At 45.1% G+C, this 18,277-nt stretch overlaps 1 protein-coding gene across 2 annotated transcripts in view; it reads left to right on the top strand.

Annotated features, from left to right (window-relative positions):
- Positions 1-18,277, top strand: part of znf385d (zinc finger protein 385D) — a 76,057-nt gene that overhangs the window by 45,873 nt on the left and 11,907 nt on the right. For both annotated transcript variants that reach the window (XM_079344206.1, XM_079344207.1), the window contains 2 exons: positions 1,288-1,456; positions 16,490-16,867. In XM_079344206.1, the coding sequence (XP_079200332.1) occupies positions 1,288-1,456; positions 16,490-16,867 (547 nt within the window). The remainder of the gene's footprint in view (positions 1-1,287; positions 1,457-16,489; positions 16,868-18,277) is intronic.

The raw sequence follows: 18,277 nt of genomic DNA, 5'->3' as shown, positions 1-18,277 counted from the left end.
CTTGACGCCTGAAGTCCCGTTCGTCAGCGTGAACACAAATGGATGCACAAACCAGGAAGTGTCTCCCTGTGATGTCATTTTAAACGCTGAAAAGCGTCCGTCTCCTCCTCTGAGCTGCAGGGTCGCTGTGGAAATATCAGGAGGGTCGTTGTTGGCGTCTCAGAAATAACAGAAACACCCACTGTGCTTCCTCTTCTTTCTGCTTCTTGGTGGATGTGCAAACTCAAACCTAATGTTTGTAGGTTAGGTACGTAATGGGGGGGGGGGGGGGGGGGAGTAATCAGGCCTAATTAAGTGTCTTGAGATAACATTTTGTTATCCAACTATCCTAAAATACAATCATACATTATTTGTAGTTTTTACCTCTCCTAAGAAAGAGAACGGAGCAGGATCTATTTTTGCTCTGGTTAATGCACAGAAGGGTCTCTTTGTCCCCGCAGTGTTTGGTGAATACCCCCACTGCGACCCATAAATAAAGAGGCTTACAAATGTCTTCCGGGGAATGCGCGTTTGCTGCACTTATTTATTCCGAGAGGCAATCGCATCTCTCCTGATACCTCCCCCCTCCCCGCCACAGGCGAGGCGTGCACGGAAGTCTGCAGAGGTAAACAAGGACAGCTCAAAGTCTTTGCATATGTCCCGCTCCTGTGTGCCGGGCTGAATCTGCTGTGAAGGTGAATCCTGGTGGCACTACGTGTTCAGACTTTTAAGCAAACAGTTCACGGGTGTTTCTGCATCACTGTCATCCTGGTTTTTCGATTTGTTAATAAGGAAAGCTTCATATTGGCCGTTTCATAATCATCCTTTTTCGGTTTGAATAGCCGGGGAAAGTCGAAATCTACACGGCTTCTCAGGGGCTGGAAACAAGAGGAAAAGATTGATAAGTGGGCAAATTTGCAAACCTCTTTGGAAGAAGGAATAATTCTGAACTCCAAAATGCCGAGTTCACTCAATTCAAACCATTTGGGTGAAATGGAAAAGCTGATTTGGGGGGTTATTCTCTCCACATATCCAGAAAATAGAGAACTCAAAGTACTCTGAAAACCAATCATTTGAGTGTTTTTTTCATTTCTAAGGGTCTCCAAAGTGGCAAAACCACAAGCAAAGGTTGGCGCTTTCTGCTGGGCTGCGACGTGTATCAACCGTCCCCCTTTGCTAATTGTGTTTCGTCTGCTTCATTGACTCTGACCGTGTTCCCTCAGTTTTCATATTTTCTTTCATCCTGGCTCGGCGTGTTTAGCTGCTTTTCCAGCGTTAAATCGAGCCTGTTATTTGTTCTGCTTTCAGAGCCAGGCCTTGGCCCACTACAAGGGGACCAAACATGCCAAGAAGCTAAAAGCCCTGGACGCTCCGAAGAGTAAGCTCAAAGGCTCAGCGGTCACCAAGGACACCGCCAACCAGGAGATCGCCAAGGGCATCAACACCTTGCAGATCCCCAACGGCACGGACAGGAAAGGTTTGTGTTTTCCTTCGTGCTGCACATTCCCAAACACACACACACACACACTCCTCCTCGCTCTGAGTGAACGTCAGCCTCGACAAATGCACCCTTTTTTTTCTCTTTTTTTTCAGCATTTTAGATTTGCTGAACACAACATGCAATCACGTCAGGAGTTGGATGGGCTCACGGTTGATTCTATCAAACCCTCCGCTGGCAGCTCGCTGAATGTCGCTCCGCCAACTTAGAGCTCGTTTATTAAATTAGTCGAGTTGGGAGATCGCTGCGAGACAAAACAGGACAGTCAGACATCAGAGGGATGAGCTACTCGGGTTTCGTCCATTTTTTACTAATTTAGATATTTGAGTGTAAAACTCGACATGTTATACTCTTAAGCTTGCTTTGCCAACTTTCAGTAGTAGCTGACTTTTTTACAAGTTGATTTTCTCTGAAGTGTCTGAGTGACCCAAAACAGAATCAGGCAGTTATAGTTTATTTATTAACATGGGCTTGAGGTGAAGGCGGACATGAAGATGATCTTAACCTGTAATTTTCTCTTTGCCTGTCGCAGTACGTCACCGTTTTGCTCTGTGTGACGGCGCACGCCCTGAACCTGTTCTTGTATTCTGTCCTGTACCTGCAGCGTTCTCCGTCCAAAATAGACTCGCAGCGTATCTTTAAAACAGAGAGTAGTGACGCTGTGGAAACACGGCGGCACGCACAGATTTTGTGGAAATTGTGCAGCGAGACGGAGAGATCCAAAAAAAACCTGAGACTAAAAGCCGACAGGAGGTGAAGTGAACAGTCAGAGGCAGGTGTGTATACTGCAGGCGCTCGGTGAGGTCACGGGTCCCAGGTGTGCAGCAGCAGTGTGATTGACGCCCAGACACAGACAGACAGAAACCAGCAGGGAAACAACACGACGCACGAGGGAGGGAACACGCTGGAAAAACACAGAAAACACCAGAAACGCCAAAACATGACGCTTTCATTACAATCAATTTCTGCCAAGGCATCAAAACTGCAACAAAACTTTATTAGGAATGACTTTCTTGTGAGACCAACATTCATCGATCCGTGGCCTTACACTGAATCACAACATAATGAATTATGATCACCAAGGCCACAAAACTGAAACTTTATGCTGAAGATAAAGTTTTTCTTTCCATTTTCGAGTGTTGCTTTCGACCTCCTCAAAACTTCCCCGGACTCCGAGAGAAAGTCAAAGCTCTCGTTTTTTTTTTCTCTCTCCTTTAACAACTACTACTTTTGTCAGTTTTTTTTTTTGTTTGCAAAAGTGTGTTGCAGCTTTGTGAATGCTTTTAGTGAGAGACTCTCTGAATGTGTTTGTGCAAGCCACTTTCACTGACATGACAAAGAGCTCGAGGACGGTGTCTTTTTCTTCACACAGCGTCTTTTTTGAACTGGTTTGTTTGAAGCAAAAAAATGTCGCAGCCTTCCTTGTTTTTGGAGTATGTACTTTGCGTTTGCCTCTCATCCCATTTTTAATTACACCTTTGCTGTGTTAATATCCGCCTCGTCGCTAACAGGTGGCTCTTTAAATCCGGTTCTTGTGCAGGTGTCTGCTGCTAAAGAGCCGTATCCTCGGAGGACCTTCTGCTTAAAAACATGTTGAGAAAAGTAAACACAAACTTATTGCAACTTCCAGCTGAGACAGGAAGCAGCTGTGGATAATATTTTAATGATTCTATCTGGAGGGATTCATATTCTGGTGCTGCAGAGGATCATGCCTCGCTCCCCGTCTCCCCTCCGCTGCTAAACTCTCTAAGCCGCCTGTTATTATGTCATGCATTGGCCCAATGAAAGTCTTCCCCTTTAACGATAACAATGGAGTTTTTTTTTTTTTCTTCAAGGAATTGGAAACACATTGAGAACACGTCGCGTTCTGGGATTAATTTCAAGTCAGCATAATGTTCCACGAGTATTCAAATGAAGAGCACATTTCTGGAGCTCGTCATGCACTGTGACCCATTTGTGCAGCCTGACCTCTTCGCGGTCTTTGTTTAAAGGTCGCGTCAGGTGAAAACGTCTATTTTACGGCTCGGAAACCCGGCTGAGTGTTCCTGTCACGTTTTATAAAAGTCAATTGTCAGTTTTAGTGATTTCGGCTCATAAATGTTAACTGTATTCTTCAGATGAGTTTAACAGCTTTAACAAGCACTTAATGATATATATTTAACCTCACGTGGGCCACATGCTTCTCTTTATGTTATTTCAGGAGCTTCGCACCTGGCAGAGTTGTCGGTCTCACATCCCACAGGGGAACTAAAGTGCTACGCAAAAAAGTCAAACCGTTAAGTGGAGCAATTTGCAGTCGAGCTAATCGGCGCTGCAGTGTGTCCTTCTCAAAAACACTCGGGGTGAGCTGCGTGTGTGAACAAACAAAAGCTCCCTGACTTTACCCAGAATTCTCTCTGCTCGCTCTCTAGTAAATTTCAGGGTGAGAATGGTGACAGCTGACTGCTGCAGCAAATAATCAGGAACATTTACTGCGAGCGATTTGGGGTATTAAAAGGCTTCTACTTCAACTTATTGAATGTGTCCCACATGCTGCTGAGCTCGTCATTCGTTTTTTTAAATCATCTTTGTTGACGCTAACTGTGGGCCATTCATGGACCGTGGGAACCTTGAGCATCCTGAACTCAATAATCATTCGGTTAATTGCTCTTTGAAAGATAGACACTTCACAATATCCTTTTGATGTTTGCTGAAACATTCATAGAAAGCGAATACAGCGCTGTTTTAGAAACGTGTGAAAGGAATTATTCTTCACTTTTATTTGAATTTTCCAAACATCTTTTCCCATCCTTAACGAGCGTTCGACTGGAAGCTACTATCTAATGGTTATGTCCCATTCAGGGTCATGTATTCATTAATCCTCAAACTGAGAGCCACAGAGTTCAGCATGAGATGATTAAATAAATACAGAAAGTATATTTCATGTTTGAGAATTAATTGAATTTAAGCTGAAAACTTGATTCATTGACATTATTTCATCCTGCTTATTAAAACATGACTACAGGCCTTGTGTGCCTGTCTATTTTTATTCAACAAGAGACATTTCAGATTGACCTTTAATTTCATAATTCAACTTGTCATCCATTATCTGATTGGCTGCCTACAAATTTTAACTAAAGGAACCAGAAAGCCACACAGCCTCTGATGAAATAAAATGATGAAACAAGCCCGACTGTGGGAACCAAAAATAGTTGTAATATAAAAACAAAATGGTTACTGCAGTCCAAATTCTAATCATTGCCATGTGGTGGACACTGTAGCTTCAGTGTTTAGCCAGCTCTGCATGTAGAGACACTGTAGCTTCAGTGTTTAGCCAGCTCTGCATGTGGTGGACACTGTAGCTTCAGTGTTTAGCCAGCTCTGCATGTAGAGACACTGTAGCTTCAGTGTTTAGCCAGCTCTGCATGTGGTGGACACTGTAGCTTCAGTGTTTAGCCAGCTCTGCATGTGGTGGACACTGTAGCTTCAGTGTTTAGCCAGCTCTGCATGTGGTGGACACTGTAGCTTCAGTGTTTAGCCAGCTCTGCATGGGTCTGTAAAGCTTTCTGCGTTCTAACCTCTCTCCATGTTTCATCTCCAACATTGATCCTAGTTTGAGCAGCTTTCTGCTGCTGGAGCTTATTAGAAACATGCAGAGGCTTTTTAGCTCGGGTACAATCACTTCTATCTGAAGCAGTTCCACTGCCCGCTTCCATCGCTGCAACACCTGTTGACCTGATAACTGCTCTCATATCTGGCAAACCCAGGGGCGTCCAAAACGGCCTTCAAAGCCCCGCCTACCTTCTCTGGTCCAATCAGATCCAGAGCATTCAGGAGCAGAATCTAAAGTTCGAAGGAGGACATACTGGCTGCTGCATTGTTGTCAGAGAAGCTTCAACACAGCGCCGACATTAAACACAAGCAGAACTCGTAAACACATTTCACACAGGCAAGGAGCCCAAAGACCTTAAACAGCACACCATCAAAACCAAACAGACAAATGACGATTAATCATTTCAGTGCCCTTAAAAAAAAACACACACGCGCGCCATAATTCTACACCATCTCGCTATCGTATCTTCAGCGTGAGGGGGCGGCGGTCCGTCACGAGAGGCGCCGGGTAATGAATATTAATGTTCTCCGATGTCAGAAGAATTAATTGCCGAGGCGGATAAACGCTGCATTATCTGGTATAGGCTGAAGTATGTGATGGTATATCAGCGGCACCGAACCTGCTGTAATGAAAAGTTCAGGGAAGAGTGATGGATGCAGGAGAGAAAAACATCAAGAAGGAAGAAGAAGAGCGCGGCTGTCAGTGAGTTTGTTGTGCTCGAATGTTACCAGAGGGGGGAAAAACAGCACATATTTGCTCTGTGATCATTATAGTCTGGTTTTGACTGGAGGAGCGGATCCTGCAACAATAGGCCTGATTGCTTCATTCGTAGACTGAGTGTTCACGCAGGCGATACGGCGCACGGAGCACAAAACAAATCAGAGCAGAGAAACCATCAACAGAGTAATTAGATTTGCCGGACATTCATCAGACGTTCTGAAATAAATCAGAGGACTCAAGGTCAACTTGAATTGAAACGCCATCGGGAAGCGGGACAGTCAAGTTTTTCGACATGTATCTGCTTGAACATGGCGTCCATGGCTCAGAGGCACAGTCTCAATCAGAGGGTTGGGTGTTCGATCACACGTACAGTATGAACCATCCAATCCTCTTCCTCCTGTTTTTAATCTTCAGTTTATCGATGTGTCGTTTGTTGTTTTTAATGTCGTCTTTGTAAGGTGACCTTGAGAGTTTTGAAAGGCCCCTAATAAATAAAATGTTTTATTTGTCTTATTAAACGGGAAATTAACTTGAGCTTGTAAAGCGCTTTTCTCCTCTTCTGACGAATCAGAGCGCAGATTTTACACCGCAGGTCAGAGGTCACTATGTGAAGCAACTAATCCCATTCAAACTCAGTCAAGTGCAAGTTGACCTTGAGCTGCATTGTTGCGTTAGCCGGCTAATGTTAGCACACGTCAGTTAGCTCATAGCTTCACACGTAGCTTTCTTTAGTTTTTGACTAAAACAGCTTCTATACACAAGGTCATCCCGTCCATGTAAACACGGCTCTGACAACAGTACAGCTGGCTCCTCACTCATTTACAGATGATACAGTATACTGCTGATTTGATGTGTATTTCATTTCACACATTCCTCCTTTAAAGGTGCAGGCGCAGTGCTGAAATGTTTCTTTGTTTTAGCGTTGCTCTCTTGTGATCGTTGGCAGTTTAACAAAGAGAGATAAAAATTGATGCTGCAGAAAAAAAAGACATGTGGTTCCTTTTATTCCACACATTATTCTTCCTTGTCATAACCTGCCTCTTACACTACAGCAACTCGAGCGACCGCCGACGGGTCAGTGTGAGACGCGGACATGTTACGCTTACGCGGCTCGTCTGAAGGTTTGCGCGGAATATCTTCATGTGTAACACAATGAAAGAGAAATGTAACCGTTCATCCACTCAGGGAGACGTAATTTGATATGCAAAGAATATAAGAAGCGTTGTGAATGAGCGTGGAAGCGCGTAATAGCAGGGTAGGTTTCATTTAAAGCATCCGTTCTTTTCTTTACTGTTGAGCTTTTCTGCCTTCTGTGATGGATGGACAGCTGGACGCAGCGGATACTATAGATTAGCCAGATGACTCAGCGGCTGCCTGTCAGATCCGTGCATGTGTGCTTGTGTTTTTGTGTGTGTGTCAGGGCCAGAGAGAGTAGCGCTAGAGCGAGGCAAGGCTAAGAGAGGGAGGGAGAGAGAGAGAGCGAGAAATGCCCACAGCACAGCCCGCCATCTTTCAGTTCCAGTCCAGTGCCTGAGGAAATGTACCCTGATATTAGCTATTAAAGAGCAGATTGTCAGGGGAGCCATGCCAGCACTGACAGCAGCTGTACATTGGAAGGCGGCTGCAGGGAGGCAGGAGGCTAGCTCAGGATTACTCCCTCAACAGCCCTCATCCTCGGGTCCCCATCGGCTGCAGACGCCCTCCTATCCTGCCATCATCCACCCTATGTGCCTAATTCTCCGTACACACTCGCTGGGCTGGAAAAAGCCCTTACACTCGGAGCGAGCAGCAGACCTGATGAGGGTGTGATTAAAACTGTCTCCAAAGCTGCACCACTTCTGCAAAATGCTCTCATTTGCTTGGATTTTGGACGCCGATGTGTAACCCGCAGAAACTTCCCAACTGAAATTAGGTGCGGATCATTTGCTCCCAGATAAAATTGGAAGGCGATAAATCAGCGTGAATTCATATCAATGCCCCCTGCTTCTGTTAAATATCTAAGACCGCGTCCCTTTCCCCCCCCCCCCCTCTGTAATGAAAAAAAGATGATTGCAGGCGTCGATGCACATTTATTTGTGAATGCAAATTTCCCACCTTATCAGTCTTTTATTCTAAGGATATTCAAGCGTGACTCTTTTCTCATTTACTCACTCTGAATACTGACAAGCTTCCCAGAGTGCACAGGGTCCAAAAAAAATAAAATAAATATCACACACGTCCAATAAAATTTGACAGAACTCAAGAGCCACGAGGGATTTCTGTCCTTTAAGTTGTGACAGCGTATAATAAGGCCCAATCATTTTAATTAAAGAGCTTAATCCAGCTTCATTGAGAAAGGTAATCAGATCTCTGGGGGGCGGGGGGGGGGGTGGGGGTGTGTGATTGCCTGAAAGCCTAAGCAGAGTGGAAGGATTTCAGAGCGGCGTTTCTCCGCTATCGCCGAAGCAAATCTCCAGGGAGAGGCTGGAGACGCTCAGGGGAAGAAAAAAAAAATGGGGGAAAGAAAAGAGGCGGTGTCCTGTCTGGACGGGTCGCAGCACCTGTCCTGGTCTCCTTTTCACTGGATTTTCTCCGTCTTTGTTGCCTTCGCCACTCCCACCTTCTCGATTTCTCTCCCTTTAATAACGTCCCATACTCAATTACTCTCTTTTAAACGTATCTGTCTTCTCACCTTCTCACGTCCCTGACCTTTCTTTCCTTTTTTTCCCCAAACGTTATTCTTTCTCTTTCCGTCTGTTCGTTTGGATCAAACTTTTCACTTTTCTGCCTCCATTTTTCTCCGTTGTCTTAATTTCTCCTCTTTTGTTCTTGTCCGTCTCTTTCTCTTACCTGGCCTTAATCCAGCTCTCTTCCTTTTTCTTTTCCTTCCTCCGACTTTGCTGTCGGTCCTGCCTTGCCCGTACCAACTTTAGATTGATCACAGTCATTACCTCCATTAATGAGAGGGGATTGAGTTCTTAACTGGGCCTCGCAGAGCCCCGTTAGGTCACACTGGCTGGGGATATGGATTACGAAAGGCTTCCCAGAGTGCACGGCGTCCTAGCCCGGGCAAAGTACACTTTAATCACCTGCCCTTCCAACAGCAAATGGCTCTTTAATGACACCATGGTGGATGGGTTCACCTCGACACAAGGACAAAAACATGCATGACTTAAAACGGGACGACCTCAGCAGACGGCTTTGTAAGAGGCACGCCGCTCTACGGAAAACACAAAATACATACAAATGTTAGTTTTTTATCATTCAGAGTGACATCAAAAGATCACAATCTTTATATATCTTTCATCTCTGAAGGAAAATCATGGTTGCTGTTAGCCTAGCTTAGCATTAGGCGGGAAGCAGGAGGACACAGATCTCATCTCATCCTGTTAACAAGATTAGCACAGACTAACATTACTCTGTAGTAAATCCTTTAGTCCGTGTCAAAACAGCTTCTCCCACCAAAATGCCACCAAATGCCACTAACAATGTTCAAATGCATTACTTTTACCTACAGTGTGTGGGGTTTTACAGCTCATAAAAAGAGACCTTTGGAAATGCTGCAGACTCTGTTTTTGTGTGAAAAGAGTACAAGAGACAAGCTGTTATTCGGCTTTTCCCAAGCCCAGTGTATTTATGTGAATCTGTTAAATTGAACACAAAATATTTGTAGAAAATTAGCTCTGAAAATGTGTGCTTAAACAGTCCGGTTTGGTGATTTTCCCTTCATGACATCACAAAGGGCAGTAGCCCCTCCCCCAGGTGGGTGACACTCCCACAGTTAGGTGTTTGTTCTGCCCTCTGAGTCTGCCTTCTCACCGTAAACAATAGGACATGGAGCCAGAAAGCAGCGAGTACACCCGAGCCCTTCCAGAGAGGGGGCGTGGTCAGACACATCTCATTTACATATTTAAAGCTACAGACACAGAAACAGCCTGTTCTGAGCAGGGCTGAAATAGAGGGGTTTATAGACATGATGAAATACAGGATCAGAGTGGATTTACAACAACACATTTCACACACATGTTGAAGAGGAGCTCTGAGACTTAATTAAACTGGTTTATAAAGAGAATAATATGTGAACTTTAAAGGCAAGCCAACAAACGTCAAGATCTGAATACAAATCGGGTCTTTAGAGTAAGAATTGTTTTTTTATTGCCAAGTACTTTTACATATACAAGGAATTTATCTTGTTTTGTTGGTGCGAGAGAAAAAAAACAAGGCTAAAATAACAAGTACTTAAATAAAATAAAATATGAGAAGCAATTACTAATATATAAAATAGAAAAAAGAAAGACAGGTTAGGAAAGATTGTAAAGATTTTAAACAGCCGTTTCTTGGATTAATCATAAATCATATTCTTTATTAAAAAAGTGATGGGAGGTGTATTTTTTTTTATCTCTTTTTCAAGTCAACTTGTCTTTGTTATAAGTTTAGGAGAAAAATCCCGGGGCTGTCTCTTTGCCGGAGTCATACAAATGAAATTGGTATTGATTTTCACACTCGAGGTCCATCAGAGCAAACAAGCAAACTGCCAAAAAATGTTGAAATATTTCTTAATAATGGTACGCAAAGCAAATTACTCTCCCAAACTGCAGGTTCAGATTCAATGGAGAACAGTTCATAACGGCTGATGTTTGCTGTTCAGTCAATGTAAACCTCGTTTTTTGGAGCATTTTGCATCACAGCTCTCGATGAGAAAAAATAAAGCAATCGATGACATTTAGCAGCAAAAACATTGTGGGTAATCCCTCACACTGAGTCAGGCAGAAAATCTCTTATAACAACTTCACGCTCATTCTGATTCAGTTCGACTCATTCACGGTGAGAAAATCTTTCCAAAGCTGCTAAATGACGGCTCACAGACCGACCCGCTAGCTTACACTGACACCAAAACCTTCTCGTGCTCTCTTTACTGGAAACAGTCCTGATGACCGTCGGCTGAGAAGCTGCCCAGAGAAGCAGGTGTGGTGGCAGGTTGTTGGTCGCCACGGTGATCACGGAGAGTTAATCTGCGTGATTGCAGCTTGTTTTGACGGCTGGCACACAGAGACGAGCGGGAGTAGGTGGTCGTTAATTGCAGGGAGCAGCGAGGTCGCTGCAGCTCTGCTTGTGGCATAAACATTATTCAGCAGGAATGACAAGGTCAGACACGTCAGGCATATATCACACGTTAATTATTGTTCTTGTGCTAATGTGTTGGGCTTGATGGGACGTGGAAATGTAAAGTTACGCTTAGGAGCGACAGCTATTAAAACATTAGGCTTTTTTATTATAACTGATGGCTGTCAAAATAAATGATAATACGGTTTTACTCAAAGGAGAGCACTTCTGGAAAGCTCAGTGAGATGATTTAAAGGCGTTCTTGTGCCCTTCACAATGTTGTGTTTTCGAACAAACTCTACTAAAAAATGTATATTTAATATTTATCCATGTAACGCAATGAGTTCCAAATTCAACATCTATCAGACGCAAATCAGAGAGGAAGTACGACACAAGCCTCTCGTTGGCGGGAGCGAGTTTTGTAATCAGGGTTTTAAATTTGATTTGAGCAGTAACTGGGAGGCCCGACCCCAACCTGCCGAGTCGATGCCATCCATCCATTATCAATACCGCTTTTCCTATTTGGAGGTGGCGGCAGGCTGGAACCGCTCCACGATATCACGGGCCGAGAGGCGGGGTTACACCCCCTACACACTGTTCGTTAGTCAATAACAGGGTCGACATATAGAGACAGACAACCATCCACACGCTCAGATTCTGTGGGAGGAAGTACCCGCACATGCACAGGGAGAACATACAAACTCCACACAGAGAGGCTCCTGTCAGACGGGGATTCAAACCAGGGACCGTGCTGTGAGGCAACAGCGCTAAACCTCTTGTCCCCTGGTTGATGCCCATATTTAAAAAAGGTTATAATAACCCCGGTATGGTTTGTTCCCGCCGCAGAAGAACTTCCCGTCCTAGCATGTTCTCTGGCACGCGGTGGAGCGCGGCGCTCTTGGCACCGCTCCTTGAATTCAACATTTATTTAATGAGCTGCTTTTACCGAGAAACAATACAGACATCGGGTCATGTAAGTCTGCCCGCACAAGCTCGGAGGATTTATCACCCAACAGTACAGCATCTACAGCTGTTAAAACGTCATCATCTCTCTTTTTTTTTTTTTCTAAGAACACGATATGAAGTTATTAAAAAAAAAAAAATATTTGGCAAACAGCTTGGCCCATCAACATTGAAAAATATAGAATATAATAAAACTGCCATGAAAGACTGGAGTGGAGCTTTAAATCTCAGCCGAGCAGTTTAGAGTCTGGAATTTGAAAGAACTGGACAGATTTTCTGGCTCTTGCCTGCAGCGAATCCAACTTCAACTCGAATTAAACAGAACATAAATTAGGAACAACTAATATCTGAAGTCACTGGTTCCTTTTCAAGGTCGAGTCCACAGACTTTGAATAAACGTTCCAGTCATGGGATCGAGTGTAACAGCCTGGAATAACGGCCTTTTCATGCCAGATGTTCTTCTTTACATCAGTTCACAGGCATCTGCAGCGTGGACTCAAACACACACACACACACACACACACAGGTAGAGGTCAATCAGATAAATCTGCAGCACGCTAAACACTCAATCCTCTGCAACAGTGATCAATACAAGCCTTGGGTTAAGGTCACCTGAAGCTCAGATCCTGCAGAGAAGTGAAGAGCTGCAGGAGCAACACGTAACGCCCGATCACACAGAGACGCATCGCTGGAAGAGGCATCACAGGCAAAACCAGCATGCTCTTCTCTAGCTGTTTTTTTGGGGGGGGGGTGCGTGCATTAACGTTTAAATATAAATGTTTCAGTTCAAGATGCAAGGTCGAAAAAACACTCATCAATTTCACTTTTGTCCGAAGTCGTACGACTGACCTCCACTTCTTCTAACATTTTCCCCCCCTCTTCGTCGAGGAGCAAACCAACAGGGAGAGCGCTACGCTAGCTCGTTAGCTCGCCCTAAGTCAGCCACGCTCCACAGGCGCTCCCAGTTGTTTTTTTTCCCCCAGATGTTTCCCGCAGGTTTAGGAGCGGCCGTGTCTTCGTGCGATGGAGCTCTTCGAGAGTAAAAACGAAGAATCCTACAGCACATGAAAAACAACTTGTGTTTTAAAGTCGTCTTGGTGTTTTGGAGCAGTGAGTCATCGCCCCCCGAGAGAGGAAGTTCAAGCAGTGAGGGTAAAGATGCAGCCAGAGATGGACAGGACGATTTCAGCTGTGTCTGCACATATTCAGAATCTGTACCCGACTGTCACGCTGACGAGTGAGCAGAGTTTAAAGAGAAACTTTTTTTTTTTTTTTTTGATATATAACCGATCTGTGGTCTAAACCTTTTTCGTACTGCAGCGAGCTTCAGGCGATGACTCAAAGAAAGGACGAAGATTTATTCAGAGTTTCCTTTCAGCAGAACACGAAAGAACAAACAGTTTGCCTGAGGTCGTGTGGACTTCAGGGCAGCCAGGAACAGATAAATGGAGACTGCAGATGTCATAAAAGAAGAAGTCAGGATTAGCCTACTTTGATTAACTTGTATAAAAACCCTCTCTTCACATTTGTCGACCATGTGGAGAATTTGTCGGATCACTGATCGTACAGAATTCAAACTTTAACTTTCAAATTTCCACTTTTTCTCACCGTGACAGTTCCTCATCCTGCGAATGTCACAATCCTGTCACCGCCCGTTCCTAACAGCACTATAGGCGACAAAATCCCCCGTGGTTCCCTTGTTTCTTATCGAAGTGTCCTAACTGCCCGCGAGGCCCTGTTTCTATTTTCCTCTCCGTCGCTCAAGTTCCTCAGTAATTCCCCCTTTTCAAAAATGAAGTCATGCAGCTTCTGCAGCGTGCTCCAACGACGCATGTTAACCAACTCATCACCAACAATCGAACCTTTGCCAAACAGAAAGTCTGCCTCGTGAAATTAAGAGATTTACTGTCATTAAACGCCGAGAGAACGGAGCACATCGTCCCGCTCTGTGTGTTCTTTAGAAACATCACCCACAGATGTGCGAGCGCCATACGTCGGATTTTTTTTCCCATCTACCAGCACATATTTATCAGTCTGGCTGTAATGCAAGCTGCTATGGCTCACAAAGCTCCCCCAGGAGACCACAGCCTCTCTCTCTCTCTCTCTCTCTCTCTGTAAAGAGAAGGACGCTGCTGCTGCTGCTGCTCTCTGGTGTTGAAAGGGGTCGGTTGATGCGTATGGCCAGGATGTTCCCCCTGCGGAGGTGGGTTCAGGACCCCCAGGGAGAACCTCTAGAAGGAACATAAAAACCAATATAGCCTTAAGGATCTCCCTGGAGGAGGTGACGGATGTGTGGCGTGCTCTGCCTCGCTGGCCGCCACCTGAACCGATAAAACAGAAGTAAAGAGTTGGATGGTGCGGAAGCGTATCGTGAACATTTTAAAATCTGTTTTTCTGCAATAACAACAAATGAACCTCAATATCATGAGTAACAAGGTGCCTCCGTTTCAGGATTTACCTTCTCGTGTCCGTCTTGAGTTTTCAGAAGCGTCACGTTGTATCAGTGAAGCTCAGCTGACACATCAGTGTGAGGTTTATGTGTTTTTTCAGTTTTGATGGATGAATAATAGAGGAGTCTCGTGAACTTCAACCCCCTTTCGCACCTGAAGACGCGGAGCGTTAGTCCGTTGAACCTCGATAAAGTGCGGTGATTCGTGCGCTCCGGTGTTGTCTTTGGATCCTGCCGTGCGTGAAGGAGTCCGTTGAGTCATCTTTTAGAAGATGAAGAAGAAGGCTGGATGTCTGCACAGCTGTCAAACATAAATCACAGATCGCTGTTTTTATGCTCATCTACCTGGAAAAGAAACGGTGATAAATTCCATGATTTTTTTTCTCCCCCCTCCTCCTTATTGCATACAAAAAGTCCTCGCATAGCTTCCCCTCACTTCATCGTGATCTTCCTGTTTTAAAGATCTGCAGTCTGAGCATGCGGCAGGTTTCATAAAAGTGCAACACAGATAGTTTGGAGTCAGTCAGCCGTGGGAAGAGAGTCTAACAAGTAAAGTAAAAAATTGTGCCTCAGAACTATTTTCCAAAGGTTAATGGAGTGTTTGCCCAGCAACACAGGAGAATGAAGCCCTAAATGAATACATTAACATACATTCCAGGTGTTTAAGCTGAAGCGTTCATGCAGAGCGAAGCTTCGACTCCTCCGATTGATCGCGGACGAATCATAAAAAAGGACGTGTGACACCTTCAGCACAGCTGAACGCCAAAACACACCTGCTGCTCGCACCTTTCATGTCCTAACCTTTCACAGGAGTGAACACGTTGCTGCTGTTTTCTCTCGCTCTCTCTCGCTCTCTCTCTCTTTTGCGGCACCCACCTCCGACACCTCCGCTGGGATAAATAAGAAGCGTATATAATGGCTGACAAAAATAGCATGACATAATTCAGTATTGATTTGCTTTCCTGGCTGGCTGGTCTTCATTTCGTGACACCGGAGTGCAGAGAACTCAGAGAGACATTGGCATCGATCAGCCGCCGCTGCCGCTGCTGAAGCTAAATTTCATTTCAGTGAAATGAGGAGTCAGTCCTCTGTATTCCTGTAACTCTGAAATGTTTGATTATGAGTCACATCTATCGATCAGCACCTGTTGGGCTAAAAATACCCAACGTTTCTTTTTTTTTCAAATCTAACGCGTTACCGTAACTTTTTAACGAGTTCTGACGACTCCTGCAGTTTTGTCTTTTACAGTAGTAAATATCGATCCGCCATGACATCATGATCAGCAGCTTCACGGAGTTCAGACTCGTCGGGTCAGTAAACCAATAAACCAGCTCTGACCTGACGAGTCCGAACACGCCATTTTGCATCATATCCCACAATGCATTTTGAAAAGTAGCGGACAAGTGCTGGTCACTAATCAAGCGATGTATACCATCATGCATTGCGGTTTCACAAGCGGAGAGCGGCGTTGGACTCGGTGGCTCTCAGACGGATGAAATCTCTGATCAGTGTAAATAAAGAGTGAATATCGTTAGTGACGGCAGCTTGTTCTGGTGACGATGAGAGTCTGTGAGCAGAAAGACATGAAAACATGTAAAAGTCAATATGTCAGCGTGGGAACCCAAACCTGTCCTGACACCGCACGTCAGAACCTGAGGGGACTTGTTTGTAGCACTTTGAGCTCCAGGAGGACGCCTGTTATGACCACAGCACACAGGCAGGCCGTCATTATCTCCGCCCATCAATCAGGCTCCGCCCACCCTGTCGCTGCTTCACAGACTCTGACTGCAGAGCTGGAGACGCTCCGTCACTGTCCAAGCTCCTCACGTCACGTCCTCGAGCCAAAGATAAACTGTCTGCACAATGTCCCTCGCCTGTCCTCGTCTACTCCGCAAGGAATCGCATTTATCGACGAAGTTGTTGATCTTGATCGTGAACTCTTTTTTCTCTTATTTAAACACGTGGATATAAATCTGCATTTTCACAACGAGCATGACAAACTTTGGGTTTGTCATAGTTCATAGTTTGACCAATGTCCTGTCTGTAAACATGTTGGAGGCGGGGTTTATGACCTATACTGGACCCAGTCAGCAGGGGGCGCTCTACATATGTTGGCGATTGTTGAAAATGGAATAAATCAAACATTTTTTAGCGTCTTGTGTTTCATCGTTTATTCAATTCTAAACAAATCATTTTCTCTGTGCAGATGGACTTTCTGGACCAGCACCCGTCCCACTCTCTCCTGTGCTCAGACTGGCGCCCCCCCTGGCGCCCCCCCTGGCACCCCCGACGCCGTTGGCTCCACTGACCACCATCACTACGCCAACGCCGGCCCCTGTGGCCCCGTCACCTGCAGTCCTGAGCAGCCCGGCGGCGTCGGCCCCAGAGACTACCTCAGCCGCCGGAGGGGACGAGGGCCCGGATAAAACTAACCCCCCCTCAGAACTGGAGCTGGAAGCCGAGGCCGAAGCAGAGGCCGAGACGGACGGGGAAACGGAGGAGGAGAAAGCCAGACGCCTCCTGTACTGCTCGCTGTGCAAAGTGGCCGTCAACTCTGCGTCTCAGCTGGAGGCTCACAACAGCGGTGCGTAAACATTTACTGCTGAGATTTTCTTACATAGGAGACAAAAGAGGGTGCACGCACTGTAAAAAAAAAAAAAGCCTTCTTCCCCTGCAGTGTTTCTACGTGTGAAATGACTTAATCGTCTTTCCCCGTTCAATACAGCATCCCGAGTGTGCAGACTGTTTTGTTGTCATTGTGTGAAGGTTGTTATCTGCTGAGCTTCACAATCGCACAACAGCAGCGTTGGAGCCTTCTTTGTCCTCCTCGTGGAGTTTTATGTTCTGTCTTCAACAACAACTGTCATTTCTGAAAAGAAAAAAGGGTTTTCAGCGATTGAGAGAGAGAGAGAGACTTTGATTGTGAGCGAGGACGGAGTTGCTCAGGTGACTTCAGTACAGGTGACGTGGCTCCCAGGTGACACCCTTAAAAATATTTTAGCAGACGTGCCTTTCGATTAGACGGTGACGCCGTTTTCGGGGTTTAAAAAAAAAAGTAGAAAAAAATGAAACCACCCTCCAGAGATAAAATCTTAAAAACACTCCACCGTCGCGTTCCCGCATTGAAGGGTTGAAACCGCAAAAGTGTTCCCTGAAAGTGATGCTTACATGAGCATTTTCTGCGGACATCTCAAATCATCACACGGACATTTTGTCTGGAAGAATCCAGAGTGAAGTCCGAGCTGCTGATTTCTGTGCAAAAAGTGTGAAAGCAGCGTTGGAATGAGCGAGGTCACACTAAGAGGAGAGATACAGCCGGAGCAGTCAAAGAAAGCCAGCGGGTGAAGCTATAAAAGAGGAATAATGAATCTCACACAAGGTAAAGATCATTTCATGAAAAGATCAATGTGCGTCCGGAAATGTGTTTCTGCTCTCCCTTTGAGCGGCGATGACACATAAAATGTTTCTTTACAGTGACGTCTGTCTTTGGGTTCGCTCTCTGATAGACGTGCAGAGACTTTCAAAGCACACTTTACCTGCTGGATATAAGACATCAACATCGAGGAAGAGTTATTTTGTCTGCAGCTCATCAGACTTTTGCTCGCTCATATTCTCATTTTTGTGTTTAAAGAACATTTCGACTGATTATACCGACACAAATCTGCTTCCATTATCACCTCTTTCCATTTACTGTGTTTTGTTTTGGGTTTTTTTTAGCACTGGCAGCCAGTGTAGTTCAACGTTTTTATCCCCTAACATCCTCAATTACCCTGCACGCTCACTTTTAGAACCACGCTGTGCTAGCAATATCACTTCTCCCTTACCGGCCAATCAGAATCAAGTAGGGGCGGGATTTCACTGGTGGAGCGAGAAACTTATGCGTCTCGTCTTTTACATTTTCAGTCCTGATTTCTTGTGGATTTCTGTGTTTGTGGACTTTAAGCGTTCGAAAATTTCACCATAAAATTGTAAAAATTACTAAAAGCTTTCTGTT

The sequence above is a fragment of the Symphodus melops genome (assembly GCF_947650265.1).
Source record: "Symphodus melops genome assembly, chromosome: 5".
NCBI classification, from domain to species: Eukaryota; Metazoa; Chordata; class Actinopteri; order Labriformes; family Labridae; genus Symphodus; species Symphodus melops.
The sequence above is the reverse complement of the archived record's forward strand: the minus strand, read 5'-3'. Positions and strand labels throughout refer to the sequence as shown.